Source organism: Salminus brasiliensis, chromosome 1 (assembly GCF_030463535.1).
Source record: "Salminus brasiliensis chromosome 1, fSalBra1.hap2, whole genome shotgun sequence".
Lineage (NCBI taxonomy): Eukaryota > Metazoa > Chordata > Actinopteri > Characiformes > Bryconidae > Salminus > Salminus brasiliensis.
In genome coordinates, this window is record NC_132878.1 from 86,529,446 (window position 1) to 86,556,222 (window position 26,777).

A 26,777-nucleotide genomic window follows, 5' to 3' on the forward strand; every position below is an offset into this window, starting at 1 on the left:
TAATTCCGGCGCGAAACTCCATGGAGGTTTCCTCTGCAACGGCAGTGGTTGAGTTTAGGGAAGAAAGACGTAACGTTAGCGTTTGAGGGAGAGGACCTCACGAAAAGGCAAGTGACCGACCTTAAAAACGACTCCTTTAGCTGTCTGTTTGTAGTGGTTGGCTGGTTTACGCTCTGCAGCTAGTTAGTTAGTTAGCTAGTTAGGCTAGCTAGCATTAGCTCCCCTAGCTCTATCTGACAACAACATGACGTCAGTTCCGCTTAGGCCGCCTAATCGACATGTATAGAAGTACGCTATATGGACAAAAGTATTGGGACGCCTGCTCATTCGTCGTTAATTCTGAAATCAAGGGAATTAGCTAAAAGAAAAACACAAAACGAGTTGATCCTGCTTTTGCTGGAGGAACTGTCCTGTCTCTGCTGTCCAGGGAAGGCTTCCTTCTAGATCACTGCTGTGAGGAGTTGATTGCTTTTGTCGACAAGGACTCCCCACCCTATCCTGCCTAATCCCCACTTCTCCAACTCAACCCAGAAGTGTTGGATGGAGCTCCGTCAATTCAGAGGTCACCTATTCTGTTGGCAGTACTCCTCCACTGGGTAGCTGAATGCATTCATTAGAAGGGGTGTCCACAAACATTAGAGAGTATAGTGCAGCTCCTAACTGGCCTCATCTTTCTCATCAGTACCACTATAAGAGTAGTGAGGGACTTGTGCCATGTCTGATCACAAATTCAGCAGTCAAACTCTCTGTCTCTGCTCAATCCAGCCTTACAACACATCTGTTTTCTTCTGTCCTCATGTCTTCAACCGGTTCTAAAGCGCTATATCAGTGTATATCAATGGCTACATATTTCTTTACACTTAAAAATGCAGCTCAACACCAGCCAACACAAGCTGTCCTCTGTCTTCAACCGGTTCTAAAGCGCTACATCAGTGTAAAGAAATATGTAGCCATTGATATACACTGATATAGCGCTTTAGAACCGGTTGAAGACATGAGGACAGAAGAAAACAGATGTGTTGTAAGGCTGGATTCAGCAGTCAAACTCTCTGTCTCTGCTCAATCCAGCCTTACAAAATCTGTTTTCTTCTGTCCTCATGTCTTCAACCGGTTCTAAAGCGCTATATCAGTGTATATCAATGGCTACATATTTCTTTACACTTAAAAATGCAGCTCAACACCAGCCAACACAAGCTGGTTCTTGACGTTCTAGGTGATTAAAGCTGGTCATCCAGGAGATAACATGCCCTATGCTGGTAAGCCATGAGTCCCATGGTTTAGCTGGTCTATCAGCTTGAGCAAACTGGTTGACTAACGTGGTCAGGTTGGTCATGCTGGTAGTTAAATCTCCAATTAGTGTGACCTCAAATATTAGTCCATTATTATTTTTATAGTTTGTGTTTTATACATCTAATGGCTTTTCTCTTGTGCGTTTGTTGTTCTTCAGCACAGAAGAATGCGTCGGTCTGCAGCCCCCAGTCAGCTTCAGGGCAACGCAGCAAAGAGGCCGAAGTTTGTGCCCCCTGCCCCCTCGCAGACTGGAGTACTGGGAAATGGCATTCATAAGGTAAGCTAACTGAACATTTTAGTGAATTTTGGTGAAGCTGATCCGAACCCAGTCGTGACAACACTGTCGCACATTTCTCAAATGTCTCAGAGTATGAAGACTGATCTGGGATGAGTTATTGCCTTTCACTGAATCCTGTTAGGCAGCTAATGAGAGCTGATTCTAGATCAGGTTACTTTTTTACTTTGCATTGAGTCCCAATGTGTGCAACAGACACAGATTCACACATTTCTCTTCAAATTTAGATAGCATTTTCTGACCATCTGATTTGGCAGGACTCTCAACTGAAATATCCAATAATGCCTCGAAAGTGATAGAAAAGTGTATCGTTTATATAAAGTTGAAGTTTATGCTTTTTAGCCCGGTTTAAACGGACAGAATTACTTAGAATCACTACTGGTCATGTACATTTTGCATGCATGTGGAATTTGCCATGGTGGACTAATATGTAGGCTAAAGGTGTTAGTATTTCCACCAATGTAGCTCAGGTGGTACGTGACTAACAAGAACGTCACGTGAACGTGTCAGTGAAATGGATACAGCAAGCTAGGACAGTGTGTGGATTATGCAGCCTAATCTAAACAGCATAATGTGGAGAAAAAATATTTTTAGAATAAAGAATGTATAAACGTTGTTTGTTATTATTAATAATAATAATTGCATAATAAACATTTTAATGTCTGCTTTCAACAGCATCATCACCAGTCTCAGAGAGTGGAGAGTCATCAGCCTTCATCTGAGGTCAGTGAGTGTGTTTTTAAATAAACTAACATCTCAATCAACAAACACTGATCAGATTTGTTAATGGCTGTTATCATTTGGTCTAACAATGGTCTAACCATCCTCACGCACTGAGAATGGGCCTAATTTCACTTTAGCACATCTAAGTTTGCATAGGTTTGGAGACTCCTGGTCAAGTTACATGTTTTGTTTGTCTCAAAGTAAAATAATTGAGCACCTTTCCTACAGAGAACATGCTTCTGCACATTCTGCACACATACTCTTGTATTTTTTCCCTTAATTTCACATGTTGGGGGGGGGGGGGGATTTTTGTCATTGCAGCACTAGTGAAACATGTACTATTGATTAAAATAAAAAAAAAAACTTAACCCTGTTTACATGGATTGTCAGTTCAAAATAAAATAATTACCACCTCAGGTGGAGAAATTTACTGATTTTATTCGACATTAGGTACATCAATCCCAACCTCAAGAACAATTATTTTGATGTGTGTATATATGAATACAAATATACTTGGGTTCATTCATATTATTGAACTTTGTCATTAAGACTGTACAAATAGAAGTTGGTGAAATGCAGTTCATTTCTTTAACTTTAGCCCACTTTAACAGTAATAACTGCCACTTAGTGAAAGGACTTAACATGATACACCATTATAGAGCATCCATGTGGCTGTCTGTGCTTGGGTGTATTAGAAGAACAAAAGAACTGAAATAAAATGAATTTTATTTGTATAGTGCTTTTTACATCTGATGTTATCACAAAGAAGCTTTACAGGAATCCAGTAATAGGACAGGAGAACAACATACAAACCCCGGTTAGCAAGCCAAAACTTTCTCCAAGCACAGGAAGAAACCTTGGGAGGAACCAAGACTCACAAGGGGAACCCATCCTCTTCCAATCTAGACTACTTGTAAATTATTGATGATTTAAAAAAGAACAGGGAGTACATTTTTGTCTTGTTTGCTCTAATTAAAGACATTTAATTTAATAGAGACACAATGGTCAGTTTACTGTTTCAAGAGATCATTTCAAGAGATTTAAAGGTTGATTCTCCAAAACAAACAATAAAGGTGTTTTCTCTGCAGGTCCGGATTAACTTGGTTGAGAAGACTGTTGACGTTCCAGCTGTGCCCCAAACCTCTGGGGTATGTAAAGCTTTAGTAAAGGTTCTGAATGCTGTTACCCCGGCCGAGAGTAAAGAAAATGCCCCGGAATTACAAAGTATCCCCATGAATTCAGAAGTACACCTGGAGTCAACCACGTCAAACCACCCGGATCAGCTCAGAAAGCATGCTGCGCCCATCTCCTCTCCAGCTGGTAAGTTGCAGTATGTTTATTTTTTAATTAAGTGCAAAGACCCAGAAAGTGCTTGTGCTGAATTAGGAGTTCCGTATGTGGCTGAGAATCGAAGTGTGTGTTTGGGACATATCGAATGAGTTAAATGTCGTAGTATTGAAACGGCAGTATTGAAAAAACTTGAGTGTTTCTTTTGAGGAAGTCTCTGTTCTGTGATCAGTTCATTTATCCGTTAAATCAAACTGAACATTAAAAAAAAAAATTTAAAAAAAGTTTTAAGGAAAATGTCTATTTTCTCTGAGCCAAACCCAGAAGCTGGTGCTTTTTGACAGTAAGGGTTTCCTCCTTGCACACCTCCTATTAAAATCAAACCTGTGCAGTTTCTTTCTGATGGTAGATGAAATCACTTTTGGCATTGAGTGTTTGAGACATCTTAGCATTATGTGGTCTGCTCTTGGGCTGAACTTCCTAGAACATCCGGACCTAGCCATGTTTTGGATGTTTTAAAGGATCTGCACTTGTAAATTATTTTGTGGCTGGTGAAACGGCTGATTTCTAATTGTTATGAGATGTTTAAATCCCCTCCCAGGCTCCGTCCACACGTATCCTGATCTATATTGTTTTTAATAGAGATTTCCCTTCATTGGTTTTGGAAAATATTTCAGTCCACACGGAGGCAAAAACGCAGAGGACCCGCCCACCCTGAAAACAGAGTTTTCAAAAATCTAGTTATTAGTTAGTTGTTTATTTAAAAAATCTCCTCATTGGAGAGTGTTTTTGTCTGTGTTGTGCTTCCCATCCACACACATGCTTTTTGTTAACTGAAAATACTCCATACATGTTTCTGACTGAATCTCCAATACCTCCTTACACCCTATTAAATAGTGAACTACTTAAGTCATGGAACTACAGCAGTTAGCACTAGATATCAGATTTCCACATATGGATGAATGTGAATACTATTCTGTTACGGACATATAGTGCTCTGTTTAGATTTAGGATTGGTCATTCTGTGACTTGCATTGTACACTACATAGGGAATGATGTGTGATTTGGAATTACACCTCTGGGTTTTCTTCCTTCTGGGTGATCTCTCAATTTATAAGGTACTATCGCCCTATATGGGGAGACATGAGTTTTTGTCTTTTGTCTCCTGTGTTTACAGAAATATTTAGAAATCTTAGTTTTTAAAAAAAGCTGTATATGTGTGGACGGGACCCCAGACTCCTATGCATCTACAAACTTCTTTCTGATGGCTCTTTGGAGAGCGCTTCCAATCTCATCTTATTGATGCCACGCATGCATGAGCAAACCAGACTTGTTACTGTGTTTTTTTTTGTTTGTTTTTTTTGTTTTGTTTTTTTAAGCTGACGCTCTTATCCAGAGCCACTCACAAGGTTACTTCTGTTACAGAGGTGGGCCAGTGTAGTGTTAGGAGTCTTGCCCAAGAACTCTTATTAATGTAGCGCTGCATAGTCACCCAGACCGGGAATTGAACCCCAGTCTCCCACGTGGTGTGGTAGCTCAGTGGCCAGTAGTGGTGTTATCTGCTGTGCCAAGTCAAGTCAAGTGGGTTTTATTGTCATTTCAACTACATACAGAGTACACAGTGAAACGAAACAACGTTCCTCCAGGACACAGTGCATACAGAACACAAGTGCAACACAAACAAGTGCGGACAGACAACACAACACAGTACAGACAGAGGATAATAAATAAGTGGGGGTAGTGTGCAAATTATGCAGTGTGTAATAAATATTGAGTCCAGTGAGGTAGTAAAGTTATTAGTGCAAATGCTTTGTGCAAAAATCCACATCAACCACAAGACTTCATTTCTGGGGTTTAAATAAGACTGATTCTAATTTTAGACGCTTTAAATCGTAATAAATATGGGCATGCTATTACATTTCTGCATTTTTAAAGCTGTTCTTTAGTTTAATTGATTCGTTTATATTACCTCCATCCCTTACTATTGTTCACATAAAGATGAAATGTCCATATATGTCAAATTTCCATGTGGTGTCCCCACAATGCCTGTTCTGGGGCTGACCCCCAAGGTATTGGCTATTGTATTCAGCACCTTACAGTTAATGATCAGCTCTGTCTCTTATCTCGAGTGTGAAACGGTGATATCAGGCATATCAACCGGAGTGATGATGGTAAGCAGGGATGCTGGAAAGGCTGGTTTTAAACTGGGTAGCTCGCACCTAAAGCAGCCCTTCGTTCACTCGTGGAGATCAGGTGCCCTTTGTTAATGATTAGGAAGCGTGCTTCTGTCCCATCATCCAAAACAAACCAAAGTCCTCCTCTTACCGATCGTTTGGTCGCGTTAAACCGTCCCTAAGTTCAGTAAAACAGAGAGAAAACAGACGAGCCAGTGGGGTTTATTCACTCCAGTGTCAGACGAGCGGGTGTAGTGCAGCATGAGCGCCGTGCTGAACTTGGCTTCGGTCTGGCTGCGGATTAAACTCCGGCGTTAGCCCCGCCCTCCCTGCGATATCGACCAATCCGGACGCGTGTTTCGAGATGACCGACAGGCTCTCCCTGGCAACGGTCGCCAGCGGCCACTAGGCAGATCCCGAGCAGAGCTCAAGCTCGCAGCGCGGACTGCCCGAAGCGCCTTTTGTCTGCGGCTGGAACTGAGAGCAACTGGTGTTTCGGTCGTTATAGTCGTTCAATTATGAAACATATTAAAGTTAACCAGTAAAATATCCCAGTTAAAGTGGCCCATTTTAACCACGAAGCCTTTTTAAGCCCTTGTTTTGAGTCTAACCGCCGACACGGGTGGCTGTTTACGTGTAAGCACCTTCTCAGTCGTTCCCTTCAAACCCAATGAATGCCCATCGATGCTCTCCGAGCTGTAGGAGAGTCTCCCTGTGTTTTTTCTAGCCTAATGCAGTCGGGTTTGTTATGTAGGTCAGGCCAGGCTTAAGCAGCTTTACTGAACCTGCGTCAGCTTAAGCTGAAAGGAATTTCAGCAAAGCCCTCCCCGGTAGGCGTGGGCCTAATCGAGGCTGGCCTAGTTAAGCCTGATTCTTTTTCTTAACGTCCCTCTGTGTGTGAGTGAGTGAGTGAGTGAGTGGAGTGTGTGTGTGTGTGTATGTGTGTGTATTGTGTAACAGAACCAAGCAGTGCAGCGCAGGGCTGCTTGCACATGTGTGAGTGTTTTCAAGAGAGAAAGACAGCCAGGTTTGTCAGAAGAAAGAGGGGAAAGAAGAAGGCTGGGGGGGACAGAAGCAGAGCCTAAAGCAAGCCAAGACCAAACTAGAGCCAAGATGTCTGCTTTGTTCATGACGAGCAGCATGGTTGGCAAGGCGCGCTCCTCAAACTTCACCCTGTCCGAGAAGCTGGACCTGCTACGCCTGGTCCAGCCCCACATCCGCATTTTGGAGGAGCACACCAACAAGCACGCCGTGATCGTGGACAAGAACCGGTGCTGGGAGAGCATAGCCGAGCGCTACAACAGCCTGGGGGGAGAGAGGCCGCCCAGGACGGCCCAGGGGCTTCGGACCCTCTACAAACGACTCAAGGAGAGCGCCAAGCAGGAAGTGGTTCAGCGAAGCCACGCCCAACCTGAATACCGGGGCAGCATCTCTGAGCCCACCAAGCGCATCATGGAGATGATCCCACATCTGTTTCATGCAACGGACAAAGAGCACAACACCCTCCACAGGTTAGAACTGAACACCCACACACACACACACTCCAGATGTAATTGCATATATACAAAATATATGCACAGGTTGGCATCATGCAAAAACATTGTATCTCCAAAAAACATTTTTCCGTACTGGAGAAGGGAAAATGAAAAGTGATTTTGGAGCGTTTCTATTGGTCCATTCGTTGGTTCACATTAGATCAGAAATGGAGATGCAAGGTTTTTGCTTGACAGGGGCAATATACCCGTTTCAGATAATGACCTCTTAGAAAGACTTGCCCTCATTGGTCTTCACTCAAACACACGCACACACACACACACCCCAGTTTACTCAGAAGGCCAATGCCATACTCGCTCTCATGCTCATGACTTTGACACCTTCCAGTCCTGTATACTTTCAATCACTGTTGGTCATACAGGACCACTAAAACTGATCAACCTTTTAAGTAATTAAATACATGCTGGTGCTCCCAGTGATGATTTGAGTAAGCCAGTGAAACATGCTCTCCCTTCAGGACTGTTAAATTTGTGTGTTCGTAACTAAGATATTTCTCACTAAATTGGCCTCTACTTTACAAAGTGACCAGTTTTAGTCTAATTGAAGTCTAACACATTTATTGTAATGCTCAGCTGTCTGACAGTCAAAGTCCCATCCACTCCTGTTGCACAGTGTGTTCTGAACTAATCCGTTTCCATTACCGTGGTCCGGCTTCGTTTGGGTTTAGAAAGTCACACACTCTCCTTTCGTTCTGTGCCAGTAGTAAGCTGCAGCACTGATGAGATTGGGATGTCGTTAACCGTATTTCCGCAGCACAGCTAACGCCAGGGCTGTCTGCTCCGTGCCAGAGAGTGTTACTTTCCACCGTCACTTACGAGGTTACTCCAGCTCAGGCTGGTGGCCATTGCTTTTGAGTAGACTGCTTACGTATAGAATAGAAAAGGATTAATTAATTAATTTATTTATTAATTAATTAAAGTATTTATGTACATATTTTTTGAATGATTTGGAAATTAGATTTTTGCAATTTAATTGAAATTGAACAGAATTAGTTGACAAGATGTGGGGTCTCTGTTGAGATTATATGATGTTAGGGTTTAAGTACAGGTGTGTGACCTGGAACTTGACAGTATATCGCAGTGTTAATTACTATGCTGACAATAGTGATAGACCCCAGAGTACAGAATGTGCTGTTATTATTTATAATTACTTTATAAGTAATGTGTACAATTCCATCACCAGCTCACTTGATTTAACATCATTAGGAATTAATCTACCAAACCAGGTTTTGTCTGATAACTATAGAAATGATACAAGACTCTCCTGAGGAAAGCTTTGGAGATGGTTTAATGTACATTATTTTTAATATTATTTGTCTTATATTAGTGTTTTACTGAGTGAATAAACACTTACTGCCCAGATGAGGTGCCTCAAATGTTTACATGCTATTGTATGGAATGGACTTTTGTTCTGATTGGATTGGTCCTGGCTGAAGCCCTATTGGCAAGGCTGTATATGGAATAGGTGGATATATGTAAATTAGTTGGGTTTAGTTTACATACATGTCTAGCCCCCCCCCCCCCCCCCCTCCCCCCCCCCACACACACACAATTGACAGTTTTATTTTTCCATCAGCTTTAAAATCAATATTTAGATGGTATGGGATAGAAGACCGATGCCACACTCGCTCTCACACTCATTTTCACTCCCTTCAGTCCTGCATACCTTCAATCACTGTTGGTCATACAGGACCAGTAAATCATCAACTTTTGCTGCTATTTTATATATTTTGGAGATACAAGGTTTTTGCATGACAAAAAAAAGATTTACTGCAAGGACTGTCATATCATACGTGTATTAACTTTGTTCCGTGTCTTAGGTTGCAGTACAAGATGAGTTCTCCAATAGAGCAACCTGGCAGCAGTTCGTCTCTTCCCGCCATGTTGGACTACACACCGATTGCCATGGCCATCAGGGTGGAGTCCGAAGATGTCAAACCACCGCCCGATCTCCAGATGCACATGTCGCACAGTTCGCCTGTTACAATAACGACCCCACGCAGTCAAGACGCTACAGGACATACGGAGAATGACGTTGGGGAGGAAGAGGATGAAGAAGAAGAAGAACTGGTCTCGCACGTTTACGCAGCCTCCCTTTCACCCTGCCCCTCCTCCGTTCACTTGCCGCTGTCACCTTCGGCAGCTGCCCCGAGGCGAAACCTCTACCAGAGGGCAGGGGTTGCATTCAGAAACCAGATTATGGAAGCGGAGTCATTGCAGATGATGCGGGAAGAACATGAGCTTCTCCTGGCCAATCACAGGAAGCTCGGGCTGTATCTAGAGGAGAAGAGGGAGGGCCTGAAAAGAAAGCAACAGTTAGAGGAGGAGCTCCTGAGGTCGAAGGTCAAAGTGGAGAAACTAAAGGCGGCTCGACTGCGGCACGGACTTCCGCTAATGTGACGCACACAGAACATGGCATAAAGGGAATAAACAAACGCTGCAGGCGTGTGTCATCAAATGACCGTCGTCTGCTCCAGTGAACAGACTTTTGTCATTGTACAGTTTTTCATGACTCCCCCCCCCCCCCCCCTTTTTACATGAATACCTTAATATGTTTATAACAGAACTAAGTCCGTTCTTATGTGTCTGTGTATACTACAGTGAACAGAGTTGAGTTCTGTTTCACTTGTTGTAATAAATGGCCAGTTTATTATTAATCTCTGTGTATCATAATTGCCTTCTTTTGGATGATTCATTATGTGGCATGTCACCTGACTCAAACAGCTCTAAGATGCATAGTATATTTAAAGGCAGGTCAGGTACCCCCTTAACAACAACAAGTTGGAGACCACCCTGCATTGATTTAGATTTCTGTCAGAATGGCCATTAAGTACAATCTATTCATTTTCAGAAGATGTTTCCTAAGGGACTTTTGACATAAAGGAGGAGGAAACTGTGTGAGGTTTATGAAAGGATCCAGAGAAAACAGGACTCAACAGTGGAAACAGTGGAAACTCTAGTATTGTAGTCGTCTAAAATTCTCCCTATGCGATAAAAGGACTAAAAGATTGCATCTTTGAGAGAAAGAAAGGAAATCAAGCTCTATTCTTGCTTCAGATCTGAAAAAAAATGTGCGACGACAGTGTTGTTGAAAGGATCTGGAAAAAATATGTCGCTGTCAAGACGATAAAAAAAGTAAATCTGCAAACTGCTGAAGTTCTCAGAACCAAAGATTGCCCTCCCCCGACCTCAATGCTGTGTGTGTGTGTGTGTGTGTGTGTGTGTGTGTGTGTGTGTGTGTGTGTGTGTGTGTGTGTGTGTGGTTTATTTTATTTTAGTTTTTTAATGAATGGTGTATTTCTAATTTTACCCCATTGTCTACACATTTTCCGTGTGAACTCTCCCTTTCACTAGCCATTCCCAACACAATTTGGAAGGCCAGTTACCCAATCCACACTACGAGAGGGAAGACTAGCATGTCTCCTCTGACCCATGTGAAGCCAGCTGCTGCCTCTTTTTGTCCTGCCCCTGGTGCAGTATCGCTAGGCAGTCAGCACACTCTGAGGAGAGCGCAGATGCCTGTGCTATGCTGATAACATCACACTGGGAGTGATGTGGGGAGGGAGTTCCATCAACCCACCCCTGAAAGAGTAAGGTCAATGGTGCTCTCTTGGACTCCGGCTGCTGATGTAAAGCAGCATGACCCAGGATCCAAAACAGCGATGCTTCATGGATCAGGGTGGTGGTGCCTTAGTCCAGTGGACAACTCAGAGTTTAAGTAATACTTAATGCAACTTAATGTTTTTACATATACCGGCTTGGAAAGCCAGGTATAAAGCACAGGCTCAGCCATTCTACAGCACCCCTTGGAAAAGAGAGGTTTGAGGCTTGCCTTGCTTTAAGGCCCAACAGTTGCAGTTTGACAGTGATTGAATTCACTAGTCTGTGATCAATAACAGAGTGCTTTGTCCTCTGAGCCACCACTTGAGATTACTGGGATGATGAATTACAGAAAATGCTCTGATTTCTAAGACTGAACTTTGGAGATGTGGAAAAGTCTCCCAACTGATTTATATGACAAGCTTTCTATGAACTTTTCCTAAAAGAAATGGGAGGGTTGAAAATTAATAACTTGTACTGAATGGCTCTTTTGACTGGAAATGAAATGAGAGAAGGGTGCTCTTTGAATTGTACACTGCAGTAATGCAGATCCAGTGCCAGGTACAGGGCATTCTGACAAGATACAGTAGCTTTTGCCTGCTGGAAGCAAGCTTATGAGGGGTGTGAATCTCAGCAATGATGCCCTGAAATGGATGATTTTAATTATGTTGAAGTACAAAGGTATTTGGTAGCAAACTCTCCAGGGAACTACGGCTGAGTGTGAAAACATGCTCAGTTGTCTCCCAGGAAGTGCTAGATAAGTGTTCCGTAGCAACCTTTGTAGCAACTGTATTTGTGACGTTCAGTGTGTGAAGAGACAAACTTTCTGACATGTATGTGTGTGAAGACAATGTATGAAGGAGATTGTCGCAAATTGCGAGAGCCACTTGGTTTTGAACAGCTTGTTTTTCTGAGTTAAATTTACAGTATTTACAGTATTTCTCTCTTATCCAGAGCAACTTACAATTGGAGAATGTAGTTTTAGAAGTCTTGCCCACACTGCAGTTTAGGGAACCCGCTAAAGAACTTTGCCACGTCCCATTGTCATCTCTATGTGAGCTGCGTCTCCCTATACTTGACATTGATTGGGTTTTAGAAAGGCCTGCATCGGATTTTGGCATGTTCTCAATTCGGCAAGTTGCCTCTCCAGGTGTTGTGCCTAATTCTGCCAGAATCAGACTCCCTTTAATTGCACACAGGTACTTCTGCCTATGATTAAGGGTTAATCTACATTTATAATAGATACAGGAATCTTGAGGGTGTAATCTGTTGTCCATACTGCTGCGAGATGCACATACGCAGGGGAGTCCGATTTCGGCAGAACACATGTTCTTTTTCTTCTTTTATTGTTTTAAGGGTGTCGATAGCCTTAACTTATTGTAATTGGTCTGAAAATCAGAACCATTTCACACTGCAAATGAACCAAACCATGATTTAGTTGATCCAGACCAAGCCCACCTCATTTAGTCACTTTGGTTCAGACTGTGGTTAATGGCACTCTTAGACCCAGTGTACACCTGGTCACTTCATGTGCATTTATCTGGATTGTATTCTGATAAGATTTTAGCCAGATGTGTTAATGCATGGTAGTCAAATGCGTCACATAATGGTTGGGAATACTACCAGGACTCTGTCAGTCTTGAGACTTGAACCAGCGACTTTCTGGTTGCTGGCTTCCCTCTCTTACCACTAGGTTAGCAACAGGAAAATAGTAAATTTTGCATTATTTCGTAGTGGTACAAGCCTTCATATTGGACACCTAAGGCTTGTACTTTAATAATAAAAAGATGATTGTTAATGTGTGTATTTATGTGATAATTGATCACAAGCTACAATTATGTAATTGTGATCCAGCTGTGGCATAGTTGGGGACTAGGGGTGAGTGATATAAGGGCTTTCTACTGTTTGTATGGTAATGACGTATCATGATATCCAAAAATAATTTAAATTGAATGAACCAAATAAAAGTTACATTAATACAGCGCCTTGTTAATACCCAAGCATGCTTTACAGTTAACACTCTACACTATCCTTAAAACTCAGCCAACACAGACTGGCAAGAAGCGTCAGCCAATTGTGCACAGCATACTTTTAACTAAAAAAACTACTTTGAGATTAAGGGAGTTCACCCAGGACAGAGTGCCAGTCTATAACTGGACATACAGGCATACACTCATTTATGCATACATGGGCAATTTTTAAAGTAACCAGTTCTCCTGATCCCCATGTTTTTGGACTGTGGGAGGAAAACCACATGGACAGAGGAAGAACATGGCAAATCCACTTAGAGATCCCAGCCCTGAGAGGCAAATGTGGTAACCAACAAGCCACCATGGCACAAATAATTAATTAAATGATGGTCACAACAACACTAATAATCAGAGTCACATTGGTCATTATTATGACTAATATTAATCCTATCAATATTTATGAGCTTGAAAATGAATTCAATATACTAGATTCCTTCTCAGCTTCATCACTGAAACAATGAGCAACTAAACAAGCTTTCTTTTCCTTTGTGTAACTGAACTGCCCTAGTAGCTTCTTCAGTTTCTCTTCCTGTCTGTTTTACTTTCTCACTCATCCTCACACAGTTCTGTTTGCACAGAAGCCCTAAAGGCCTTAGATTCACACCCATTGACTCAGTTTTCCATCATAATAAGTTAGCATTATTTGCTTTTTTATAAGATTTTGAGTTATCATTATCAGTACATAATAAGAAATGGTTTTCTCAGTGTGTCAGTGTTGTCTCAAGCCTGCATTGGTGCCTCTATACATTTTTAGGATCAAAATATTGTATAAAACTTTATTCAGTTGCAACAGCTGCTATGAAAACATACATTTGGGGTGTGGCATGGCCACCTCCTTTCAAATACTGCCTGTTTACACTCATCCTCAAATGAATTCAAAGGTATGACCATTGTTCTATTGGTGTTTCAGCACAGTACTACAGCGTGGTGTGGTGCAAAGCGTCGTCAAGGAAGCATAAGCGCTGGGAAGGCGATGCTGTACTTGTGGCCAGGGGACGGAGTGTCGTCCTCAAAGACATGGAAGGACGAGATATCGGACGAGGTGAGCCTCAATATGGCACAGGCCCAGGACACCACCTAAAAATGTGTCACCTAGGTGGATAGCGCCTTCATTTGTAATGAATGCATTCAGCTATTTTAAGTTGCACCCATTGCTTACACATATCTGCAAATGCACACACACACGCTTGTCTAGTTCCTGTAGAGAGGTATTGCCAATAGAATAGGACTCTCTTGAGCAGATAAACAAATATAGCGAACCTAGAACCTGGTGGGACCATACACATTATGCCAATGGTAAGCGTGGGCAAGAGGGGTGTAAAGCCCCCCCCAACATTGTGCCATGGAGCAATGAAACTGTGTTCTCTGGTATGATAGTGCTCCATTCAATGCTTTTGGGATAAGTTGGGTATGAGGTGGGGTGGTGATTATGCAACATCCTGACCTCACTTACAGTTGCTCCAACAAAAGCAGCTTAATTTTTTTGGGCTATGAAAGAAACAATAAATGAGCAGGTGTCCCAATACTTTTGTCCATATAGCGTACGACTACACTGAGATCAGCTACTTTTGAAAGACTAGCATTGGAATCACACTCACCTCAAGGTGGAACCCAAGAGCGGTCTGTTGTAGATTGATCATTGAACATCTGTGTAATATTAAAGAACTTCAGTCCGCCACTGTTGTAGATAATATACTAAGCTACAAGCCTTCCTCAGCTAAACATGCAGAGTTATCCATTTACTTCTCTCGTGACCCATTTCTGAGAACTTGACTTGTGTGAATGTGTGCTTGTGTGTTCAAGGGTCAGGCTATAAAGCGTCTGAGCTGGAGAGCCTGTGTGAGGGCCAGACTCTGATGGTGGGAGGGAAGCAGATCGAGGTCATGGGGGTGATATCAGATGAAGACTATGCCAAAGGGCGTTGTTTTCAGGACGCCGTTGTGGACGTTCCACTGGAAACAGTTAACAGGGCACCTGTGAGCCGACCTCTAACTAAACCCTTTGCCAGACCAGCACTGAAGGGAGGGTCCACTAAAGGTCCTGAACCTGAGAGGCCTGTCCCCAAGCCCCGACATGACCCGAATGCCCCAGGTAGAGATACAAACACACACCAAATAGCCAGACCAAAGGGTTAGACATCCAAAAATCCCTTTTAATTTTTTTTTTTAATAATTAAAAGTCAAATAAAAATACAATTTATTATTATTATTATTATTAATAATAATAATAATAATAATAATAATAATAATTATTATTATATTACTGTGTATATTAAGATTTCTTGTATAACCTGCAGGTCACGTCTACTGATCAGCCATAACATTATCGAAAGGTCTCTCTAATGCCACCAGAAGCTCTTCTATGAGATCAGATCAGACGGGTTTTGCACATCAATAATTCTGGGGCACCCATAACCCAGAATTAATAAACCATATACCTGATCATCTCGGGGAGACTTAAGGCATCAGGATTGACGGATTGGTCCTTTGGATCAGGCTAATTTTGTTAGTATCGGGACTGATATCCAATCCTAGTATCGGATCTGTGCATCCCGACCTATCGCTGGTCAACCAGTTGTGTCTCCTTTAAGCACCTTTCTTAGGTTCTAACCATTGCATGCAAGCAACACCCAAGACCTGCCTGGTGTTTTGGAGATGTTCTGACGCAGTTGTCTAGCCGTCGCAATTAGGCTCTTCTCAAAAGTGTCTCAAATCCTTATGCTTGCCCATTTCTCATTTATCACCTTCAATACTGACTGTTCACTTGCTGCCTAAGGATCAGTGTTATTCACTTCACCCGTTTTAATTCGATGGCTGATCAGTATATAACCTTTTCTTTAGTTTTAATGTGAGTTTGTTATAGGTTCTTAACATCTATCATTGAACATTCCCTACGAATGCCTTAGTAGTAAGTGTAGTATGTCCTAGATGGACTCTTGCCTGTCTGACACTATTAATATCACCACTATCAACTTTCTGTTCTATCTGCTTTGGTAATTTTTATCAATAATGTTTAAAACAGTCTGGCCAGAGGAGGATGGGTCCCCCTTGTGAGTCTTGGTTCCTCCCAAGGTTTCTTCCTCCAGCTCTGAGGGAGTTTTTCCTTGCCACTGTCGCCGTTGGCTTGCTCACGGGGGTCTTTGACGCTTCATGTTATTCCTTCTTTCTTCTCTGTCTCTGTTCTTTATTAAGTACTAATTATGTAAAGCTGCTTTGTGACGACAACAGTTGTAAAAAGCGCTATACACATAAATTTGACTTGACTTGACTTGACTAGTATCTCCAGCTTTATAATAATGACTGACTTTTTCAATCGCTGCAATTAGGAGCCCTTGTGATGCCCCGGCCCTCTGCCAATCATCAGTGGCTTTGTAATAAAACTGGACTCCCATTGGTTGATGTAGTTGTGGACCCCCACCTGACGAATCATTTGCGGCCACATCAGAGGGAAGGTGTGATCTTTCTGTACGAATGCCTCATGGGGATGAGGTAGGGATATCTTATTTCTGCTTGCTATGTACAATATGGTGTTTGGTGTATGGTGGCAGTAAGAAAAAGACCCAACTGAACAATATAGACTAGACTAGGTAGTATCCAGTTGTCATGTACCTTTTTAAATAATTACATTTACTTTTTAAGCACAGAAATGTAACAACTGCACATAACTTCACCTCCAGGCCAAATGCCAAATACTTTACCTACAGTGAACACCTACAAGTAACATTTTTCTAAAGTATGTTGTTCAAGAAATGCTAAGGGTTTTATTACACGATCCACAGTTCTCACAATATTTTAACAATATGAATAAACAAAAATGTTCACTGCATCCATGTTATTGCAGAATTTAGTAATGGAACTAGATCTGGGAGGCAGGAATTTGAAACATGACATGAATATGAAACGTCTGTGTTCAGACAATACAGATGCATTAGCTATCCATTATAACATTTTTGCACTGTTTCACTGTATTGTTGCACTGCTAGTAATTCTGTGTTTAATTGATTTAAATAAACTACATTTGATTCCCTTTCTCATTTAAAGTTGTTTGTTGAATTATATTGAATTGTTGACCCCTAGCACTAGCAATGCCCCGATACTTGGAGGACAAGGACTTATCACGTCTCCTCCGATAGGCCAACAGTAACTTGGTATTCAAGTGCACTATAACCATGTTTGTTGTTATTGTGATGAATTACAAAAATGTTTTTGATCCATGTACATATTTCCACTGGGCTTAGTGCAGTGCAGTGTTCAGCAACTTTAAGTTGCACCCATTGCTGACACAGATGTGCAAATGCACACACACATCTTGTCTACTTCCTGTAGAGAAGTACTGACAACGTTTGGGGAAGAGGGACATGAATCTCTTGGCACCATGCCTAATGCCAGGCGTGGACTAGAGGGGTATAAGGCATCCCAGAATTGAGTTGGGGAGTTGAGGTGAGGTAGGGTGCTGATCATCCAACATCCTGACCTCACTAAAACTCTTGTCACTGAATGCAGTGCTCCAAAATCTATTAGAAAGCCTTCTTCCCTGCACAGTAGAGACTGTTACTTTAACAAAAGCAGGAATAAACTTTTTTAACACCCTAGATTTCAGAAGAAACAAGAAACAGTAAATGAGCAGGTGTCCCAGTACTTTTGTCCATATAGTGTATGTTTAAATGAGGCGCTAACGCATCTTCTTTTGTTTGTTACAATTCATCAAACCATGAATTATTTGGTTCAGTGTATTTGCTGTACTGTGTAGCCGTGTGTCTGATGAGGATGTGTTTTCAGGTTGGCTGGACGCTGTGGAGCAATTCTAGCAGATGAGATGGGCCTGGGGAAGACGCTGCAGTGTGTGTGTGTGCTGTGGACTCTGCTGAGACAGGGCCCGTATGGTGGCCAGCCTGTGTTAAAGAGGGGTCTGGTGGTGTGTCCCGGGAGTCTGGTGAAAAACTGGGGTGCAGAGTTTAACAAGTGGCTTGGCAGAGAGAGGATAAGAGTTTTTACTGTTGACCAGGTGTGTGGGTGTGGGGGAGGTGTCTTTGAGTTTGTGCCTAGATGTCTTTTATGCTCGGCTCATTTTAGAAGCTTTATTGCTCAATACATTTGTTTTGATTGGCTGCTGCCTTGTTGGCTCACATTCACGATCTGTATTTGTCATTAATGCGAGCCAACTTCATGAAACACATTAATTCTGATTTGACCATTCTCATTACACCCACATATCCATGTATTACATCTAGGGCCACAGAAAAAGTGCTTCAAATCTTAATTTTCTGTTCACACTGCTCCAAAAAAAAAAAATAGGATTTAGCACAAAAAGTTTCACAACAAAAAACACAAAAAAACTTTTTTGAACTTAAATTGTATCTTCATTGTTTCTTCTGAAATTAAGGGTGTTAAAAGGTTTATCCTGCTTTGTTGGAGTAACTGTTTCTACTGTACAGGGAAGGCTTTTCACTAGATTGTGGATCTGAATAGTACACTAGAACACACTTTTTGTTCACACTGCTCTAACAAAAAACAAACTAGGCAGAAGAAAAATTATAGGATTCACAAAAGCTTTAAAAAAAATCTAAATCTTCATAAAAATGCTCTTAAATGCAGTTCTTGGGGCATGTAAGCCCTAATATATCCTTTTGAGGAAGTCTGAATTATTTTCTTAAGATTTTCTTTTCTTTTGTTTACTTATGTATCCATTATTCAGTTAAATCAATACAGAAAAACAAAATTAAACAATTCCTAAAAACACTGTGGTGTGATGTCAGAAAGCCATTATTTTCCATATGTAGAAACTAACCGTATTTAAAGAACAGTCTCCACTTGTAATCCTGTTAAATTGTACATTATTATACTAATTATATATATATTATATTATATAATTCAACTCTTTGAAATGATACATTTTAGAGAGGGTTCTTACCCTCTGAACTCCTGCAGTCGAGGCTTTCTTAAACATTTTATATGTTATATATTTAATTTCGTCCTTAGATTCTTTCTTTAGACATAAGTCAAGAAAATAACAGAAATTGTTAAAATTTCTGAGGATTTTTGAGGAATATCTATGTATCTTAGAAAAAGGGCATATAAAGATGTGTCCCACAAGACTGTAATGTAAGTGTATGTGAAAAGATGCGTCTGCATTTTTGTCATGTATGCTGTTAATGTATGTCTTGTATATGTCTTGGGTTGTCTTCATAGGACAACCGAGTGGAGGACTTTGTGTCCTCTCCCTTGTCTCCAGTTATGGTAATTAGTTATGAGATGCTGCTGCGGTCTATAGATCTTCTGAAGAAGCTGGATTTCGGCTTGGTCATTTGTGACGAGGGCCATCGTCTCAAAAACAGCAGCATCAAGACTGCCAGTGCTCTCGCTGCTCTGGCTTGTGAACGTAAAGTCATTCTTACAGGTCAGTTAAGCAAGTAAACTTGTCTTTTTCTCACACTTCCGTTTGCAGTCTCACTGAGAGACACTATATGGACACATGTATTGGGACACCTCTTATTTATTGAATTGAGGTGTTTCATTCTGTCCCATTGCCACAGGTGTATAAAATCAAGAATGTAGTCATGCAGATCTGAAATTTCTTCCCTCTTAGATACTCCACCATCAACTGTGAGTAGTTTTTTTGAAGTGGAAGCGTTTAGGAACCTCAGCTACGAAGTGGCAGACCAAGTAAAATTACAGAGCGGGTTGCAGAGAGCTGAGGAGTTCCAAAATTACTGTTAGAGCTGCAACTGGCGGACCAACTCCATATTAATGCCTATAGATTTATAGTGGAATGTCATAAAAGCTCCCGTCGGCGTAATGTGTAGGTGTCCCAAAACTTTTGTCCATATAATGTATGCTTCCTGAGTGGGTATTGTTCTAGTTATTCACATCTTTAATCAATCTGTTATATAATTCATTTAATTTGGTCATATTTATTTGGTGTAGGGTGCCTGTAATGGGACTCTCATATGAAAGTACTAATATTAAGGTGTGTGTGTGTGCTTGCTTGTCTGGTAATCTACAGGCACTCCTGTCCAGAATGATCTTCAAGAGTTCTACTCCATTATAGAGTTTGTGAATCCGGGCATTTTGGGAACTTCAGCAGCTTACAGAAAGATTTATGAAGAACCAATTATCCGATCTCGACAGCCCACATGCACTGAGGTAGCCCACTCATATATATACACACACAGAGACACCGCTTGAAAACACAGATTCGAAGGTGACGGTCCTGCAGTAAGAGTTTGATGGATACCCATTTACACTTACTGAGCACTTTATTAACCCACATTGAGGAGGTGGTGTAATGGTGTGGGGGATGCTTTCTTGACACACTTTGGGCTTGTTAATACCAGTCAGTCATTGTTTGAACGCCACAGAGTATTGTTGCTGACCATGCTTATACCTTCACAACCACAAATAGCTATTTCCAGCATGAGGATACACCATTTCACAAAGCAAGAGTCTCTGATTTCATTAACGTGACAATGAGTTCAGTACACTTTAGTGGCCTTACCAGTCACCAGATCTGAATCCAACAGAGCAGCTTAGGGATGTGGAAGAACAGGAGATTTTCAGCATGAAAGTGCTGCTGGAAAACCTGCAGGAATTTATGTCAACATGGACCAGAATCTCAAAGGAATGCTTGCCACATCTTGTGAAAGAAAGGCGGTCTTGAGGGTAAAAGGAGGCCAGTGTTAGTATAGTCTTTCTAATAAAGTGCTCAGTGACTGTTTGTGTATTCCAAATTGTAAAAAGATATCCATGTTCCATTGTTCATTAAAGCCCATCTTTATTGCTACATAAAAAAATAGTTTCTCAATTAATCATCATATTATGTCATATTTTTACATTTCACATCACATTCATTAAACACAGATCTTTGGATGTGGAATGTTATTGTTTGCTTTTATTGAACATTTATTTTGTTGCAGTTATTACATTATTACATACTACATGTAACTTGTAGGATAATCTAGGTAATTAGGGAAAATTCATAATTCGAGAAAGTCTTAAGTCAAAAGGTGTGATCTTTTTCAGGAAGAGAGGTTTATGGGTGAAGAGCGAGCAGCGGAACTTGCGAGACTGACTAGTGTGTTCACTCTACGTCGGACGCAGGAGATTATTAACCACTTCTTACCAGAGCGACTGGAATGGACAGTCTTCTGCAGGCCAACAGAGCTCCAGATGCAGCTCTACAGTGCACTGCTCTCCACAAGGTCTGTCAGGGCCTATCTATCTGGATACAACACACTCTCACACAGCCCACACCTCGCCTGCATCAACGCACTCAAGAAACTCTGTAACCACCCAGGACTTCTCTACAACACTGTAAAGGTATCTGATCATGCTGAAAACTAATTTGGGCAAAAATTCAAGTTTACTCAACTTCAAAACACAATTGGTGTCCAATTAATATACACCATACTGGCAAAAGTTTGTGGACACCTGCCCATCAGTGTTTTTTCCACCAAGCATATCAGGAAGGAATTTGTTCTGGACCACAAACCTCACTCCAACATACCCCTCTAGCTGTCGCTTGACATTGGGTATGTTGAGCTTGGGCTAATGCATGGCTTCTCCAGAGTATGCAGTTTTACTGGCAGTGCTTGTCTATAGTGATTATACAAGCTGTGTGTGTGTGTGTGTGTGTGCGCGCATTGTGCACTTGTGTCAGCAACTGGTGAACCTTAATACTGCTAAATGTAATAAATAGAAGGGGTGTCATTGGACAAATAGTGTATCTATGAAGTAATGAAATGTTATAGTCCACCAGTTACCGTCAAACAAAGTGCATAGAGTTAAAGTACTCTCGAATTGGCTTGCTTACGTACAGTCATGTGAAAAAGCATGTTTAACATATTTAAATATATGGATATAATAAGGATATCTTCCTTTGAACAGTGTTAAGAGACATAATACAACTAAACACATACAACTGAAGAGATGTCATAAAAATCATTAAGAAATCTCACAATTAGAATCAAGTGCAGCAGATGATTAGAACATGGTTCTAATCATGAGGGGATTTTGGAGGACCCTGTCTTATTTAAAACATGTTTTACCTGGAGGTGTTCTCTTCTTTACTCTGCTCTCCTGGTCTTTGTTTAGGAGAACACTGATGAGTTATATGAGGGCCTCTCAGCAGAGCTTTTCCCTGAGGCCTACTCCACTGGCAGCTTTTGCACAGCAGACTCTGGAAAACTACTTGTGCTCACAGACCTTCTGAACGCTATACAGCATGTCAACCGCACAGACAAGTACATTCATATACCCTCATGCTTCCTTATCATCTATTACCAAATATATACACCATATGGACAAAAGTATTGGGACACCTAGACGTTACACCTACAGGAGCTTTTATGACCTACCATTCTTAATCCATTGGTACTAATGCAGAGTTGGCCACCCCCTGAAAACAACCCCTGTCTCCACCAAACTTTACAGTTGGCGCAGTGCAATCATGCAGGTAACGTTATCCTGGCATTTGCCAAACAATGGACTGCCCGATTCATTTATCCACTTTTCAGTTATATCACTCACAGTTGCTTGATTTTATACACCTGTTGCAGCGGAACTGAATGAAACACCTCAATACAGTTAAGAGGTGTGTCCCAAAACGTTTATCCATATTGTGTATCTAATATTGTGTCTAATTTCTTTTAATACTGTACCTAATTTTTTTGTAGGGTTGTTTTGGTGTCCAACTACACACAGACTCTTGATCTACTGCAAGACCTGTGCTCTCACCTCGGCTACACCTGGTGTCGGCTTGATGGGCAGACACCTGTTGGCCAGCGACAGCGAATTGTAGAATCCTTCAACAGTCCATACTCCTCACACTTCCTGTTCCTGCTCAGCTCTAAGGCTGGAGGGGTGGGCCTTAACCTTGTTGGTGCCTCCCATCTTGTTTTGTATGATATAGACTGGAACCCAGCTAATGACATCCAGGTTGGTCCAAACATAACAATGCTAAACAGTAATGCTAAACAGATAAAAAGCACAGTCATCCCACAGCAAAAAACATAACACTACTTAATATTCATACTTAAAGCACTGGATAGAATTTAATTTAACTTTGTCAAGCAAAGTAGGACACCCCATTCAAAACCTTTGTCTGTTTGTTTATTTGTTTGTTTGTTTATTTATTTAGCACATATGGACATTTGAACAATATTGATATTGATATAATGTAATTTAAATCATAAAATGTAATTAATAAAAATTAAAACACCTCCACATTTATTACTACATCAAATGTCAAAATATTAGAATAAATCGCAGCACATCAGCTGCAGATCATTAGAACATCATTAAAGGGGATTTTGGAGGAGTCTGTCTTACTTAAACCTTGGAAATGTAGTTTGTTTTGCTCTGGATTGGTAAAGTGAGTGTTATTACCATGGTCCGATCCAATAAGCTCTCTGAGGCCTTCAGAAAGAAGGTTGTAGATGTATATGATGGTGGAAAGGGATTTAAAAAGATCTCTGAACACTTAGAAATCAGTCGTTCCACTGGGAATAAAATTGACACAATGGCCAGGTCAGGCTATCCTAGCAAAATTTTTGGGGCGTGTATTTGAAGTTTGCAGGCTCTTGGCTGACCACTATGCACCGCTAACATGGCCCACTAGGGGGTGCTGAATGCATGAGAAAATGTCTTGTGCAGAGAACATCGGATGGGTGGGCCAATATAGTCTATAGTTTCTATGATTAGCCATGCATCCACAATGTGGTTGGAACACAGTGTAATTATTAGGTGATAGTTATGTGAGAATATATTCACTGATCTGCCATAACATAAGCACCTGCCTAATAATGAGCTGGTCCCTCCTGTACCGGCACAAATCTGTCCATTCAAGACAAGGCGCTGTGGTATCTTGCATCAAGATTGGAAGCAGATCCTTAAGTCCTGTAAGTTGTGAGGTGGGACCTCTGTGGATCACATTAGTGAGCCCCGGGTGCCCATGACCCTGCCGCCACTTCACTGGTTTATTATGGTTAATGGTTAATTTAATTTTTGTGGAAATAGCAGTACATGAATACCTATTATTTGAATACCTTTAAATAACAATCCACACAACCACTTCGGACACATTGGGACAGAAGTAGCAATAACACTGGACTTACACTGTCACCAATGTCTTCTCTGTGAATAAACATCTGATAATGTCTCTCAAATCAGCTTTTGAGATCAGATCTTCATCGGTTTTCACAGATGAATCAGTGTGGTTTAGAACACTGTATGACTTACTTTAGACTATAAAAACAAAAACTTAATAACTTATAATAATATTTTCACATAACTTAAAGTCATTTTAAATATCATATTTTAGCTTTTACATTTAAATTTTGGGCATGTGTTTATTGTATTATTTTTCTTCTTCTTTTTCTTCTGATTATTATTATCCCTAACAGTTTCCCTAACAAAGCATTAATAGTGCAGATTTCCAGATTTAAAACACAATAACAGGAACATTACACTGTTATATACTTAAATCAAGCTCAAGCATTTCCGTCGGTGTAAAAAATGAGTAATGTGATGATGTGTTTTGTGCTACATTTGTTTCAGGCCATGGCCAGAGTGTGGAGAGATGGACAGAAGAAAACGGTTCATATTTACAGGTTTCTAACTACAGGTTAGATGATGACATTACTCCTGTAATTCCACTTCTATAATGTCCATTACACCCTCTGCTGACCACAACCCACTATTATGATTACTATTATCACTCTAAAACAACAGCAACACCATTATCACTCTTTACCTCTGTGCTCTACTAGAACGCCACAATCACTCTTTTATAGCCCCAATAACACCACAGATATTACCAGCTGTCACTGTTTAGTCATAGTGTGGTCTGCAGTCTTGACTCGTCTAGCTCCAGCCTTGCTTGACTATGAACAAATTGGAGAATCTGTAGGGTTTCCATAGATTTCGACTAGGTATTTCAACTGGGAATGGCTGGTTGCACTACAAAAACAGGTGGGGAGGGTGGATGTTTGCTAAGGATCTAGGTAATATTACCAAAATGTAAAAAGAAAGATTCAGATTTCATGCTTCAGTTGCTTTCTAATGGTGGATGAGAAAAGCTGTATGAGATAAATAACCACTGTGCCTTATTAAATTGAAGTTTTGGAATTACATCAAGTAATTAGTACTGTGGATAGAACCACAGTACTGTACTAGGCTGCGCCATTTAGAGTCATTGGGTAAGACCCTGAGCTCTACACTGGCACACCTCTGTGATATGGGTAATCTTGTAAGTCGCTCTGGATAAGCGTGTCAGCTAAATGCTATTAATGTAAATGCAAATAAAGTAGCAATCGTTGGGGTCCAAGCACTGTAAGTCATTATAGATAATGCAATGTTTGTAGGCCAGGCAAATTAATAAGAGATGTGGGCTCTTTGTATCAGTGTTTTTCTCACCTTGAGTTACAAACAAAGGAACAGTAGGAAGTCTCAGTTACAGTGTGAACTTTCCCTTTCTCAGGTACAATAGAAGAAAAGATGTACCAGAGGCAGGTGAGTAAGCAGGGCCTATCTGGGGCAGTAGTGGACCTGAGGAAAAAGGCTGAGCACATCAACTTCTCAGCTGAGGAGCTGCGTGACCTTTTTACCTTTGACGCTAATACCGCCTGCCTCACTCATGACCTGCTGGACTGCCAGTGCTCGGGGGATGGAAGCACACCAGGTAGTACACACACAAATATATATAGTTTTTAGCACACACAGTGTGTGTGTGTATATATGAACATATACTTACATACTTATACACAGGGAAACATAGACAGCCAACAACATGCAAGCACACTTTAAATATATATATATATATATATATATATATAAATGTAACTGGTATTGGTTAGCATCATGTCGTATCTACTTACAGTAACAGACATTTTCGCTCTTTGCTTATTTGCTGTGAGGCATCTGTGCAGCTGTTGCCTGTTTTGTATGAATGGTTGTATATTTTATGTGTGTGTGTTTAGCAGGTGTGTCTGAAGACGTGGCTGAAGGTAGAGCGTGTCAGTTGGGTCGCTGTGCCAACAGTTCCAGTTCTAGTGTTCCACAACGGGTCAGCATGTCTGAGCTCATGCACTGGAGGCATTTCTCTGGAGCCGTCCAGTCGTATGGTGACGTTTACCTAGACCACGCCCACAAGCATGTTACATATGCCTTCCAGAGCACCACTTCTAAAAGCCAAAATACAGCCGAACAAAATCTCACACCAACTTAAAACTTTGATAGATGAGAGTAATCTGTGTGAGGATTCTGTACGTTACTGTAAGTGTAAATATTTACACATGTGATGAATACATGATTCAAATGTGCTGCCTTGTTAATAAACCTTTTTTTGAGCAGTCCACTCACTAAAATATCTCAAATTTCTGATGTCATGGCCGTGGACACTGATCTGCACCATCTGTGCTCGACACCTCCAGACAAAACTGTTTGGTCTGCTTTCGTTTCAGACGTTTATGGATCTATGTTTAGGCCTGTGGCTAATTACTGCGATTGTATTTTTGAATGTGTGGCCTAGACGGCAGATTTATTTAGAAATCCATCTGGTGGAATGAATCAGAACAGTATGAAGAACAAGCAGATTACCAGTGTGATCGCTAACATCAACGGATTACCATGGGAAAATGTTCAGATACTGTTCAGATAAGTAATAATAATAATAATAAAAATGGTTTCTTTATATATCAGCTTTATGCATCAAATAAGTAGTTTCTTGCAATACAAACTTAAATAAAAAAAGCCAGCAAATAATAGCTTTTTATTGCTATTATTATTATTATTATTGATAACAATAATAAAATAAATAAATAACAATAAGA

At 40.9% G+C, this 26,777-nt stretch overlaps 3 protein-coding genes across 5 annotated transcripts in view; all 3 read left to right on the forward strand.

The window, feature by feature from the left end:
• cdh17 (cadherin 17, LI cadherin (liver-intestine)) overlaps window positions 1-26,777 on the forward strand; it is a 122,983-nt gene that overhangs the window by 52,662 nt on the left and 43,544 nt on the right. The window lies entirely within an intron of this gene.
• Window positions 23-26,278, forward strand: rad54b (RAD54 homolog B). 3 transcript variants are annotated; one of them, XM_072691984.1, is made up of 16 exons: window positions 23-107; window positions 1,448-1,567; window positions 2,261-2,308; window positions 3,397-3,628; window positions 13,863-13,994; window positions 14,756-15,043; window positions 16,278-16,440; window positions 17,731-17,956; window positions 19,141-19,348; window positions 19,955-20,094; window positions 20,971-21,267; window positions 22,042-22,190; window positions 22,623-22,884; window positions 24,505-24,571; window positions 25,427-25,627; window positions 25,926-26,278. In XM_072691984.1, exons 2-16 carry the CDS (start codon window positions 1,457-1,459, stop codon window positions 26,171-26,173), a joined length of 2,772 nt encoding a protein of 923 aa, XP_072548085.1. In that variant the 5' UTR covers window positions 23-107; window positions 1,448-1,456; the 3' UTR covers window positions 26,174-26,278. The 3 variants fall into 3 exon arrangements, with proteins under 3 accessions (XP_072548085.1, XP_072548095.1, XP_072548104.1); XM_072691994.1 differs by having other exon boundaries at window positions 25,929-26,278; XM_072692003.1 differs by lacking the exon at window positions 23-107 and having other exon boundaries at window positions 1,465-1,567; window positions 2,261-2,312.
• Window positions 6,519-9,979, forward strand: LOC140565845 (fibrinogen silencer-binding protein). The gene is made up of 2 exons (XM_072692015.1): window positions 6,519-7,280; window positions 9,143-9,979. The coding sequence occupies exons 1-2, from the start codon at window positions 6,883-6,885 to the stop codon at window positions 9,720-9,722; spliced, it is 978 nt and encodes a 325-aa protein (XP_072548116.1). The 5' UTR covers window positions 6,519-6,882; the 3' UTR covers window positions 9,723-9,979.

Excerpts from the sequence above, each read along its gene's own strand:
- rad54b (XM_072691984.1), top strand. The coding sequence starts at position 1,457 with ATGCGTCGGTCTGCAGCCCCCAGTCAGCTTCAGGGCAACGCAGCAAAG. Across the intron at positions 3,629-13,862 it reads GCCCATCTCCTCTCCAGCTG|CACAGTACTACAGCGTGGTG; the intron begins GTAAGTTGCAGT and ends TTGGTGTTTCAG. Across the intron at positions 20,095-20,970 it reads GACAGCCCACATGCACTGAG|GAAGAGAGGTTTATGGGTGA; the intron begins GTAGCCCACTCA and ends GATCTTTTTCAG.
- LOC140565845 (XM_072692015.1), top strand. The coding sequence starts at position 6,883 with ATGTCTGCTTTGTTCATGACGAGCAGCATGGTTGGCAAGGCGCGCTCC. Across the intron at positions 7,281-9,142 it reads GAGCACAACACCCTCCACAG|GTTGCAGTACAAGATGAGTT; the intron begins GTTAGAACTGAA and ends TCCGTGTCTTAG.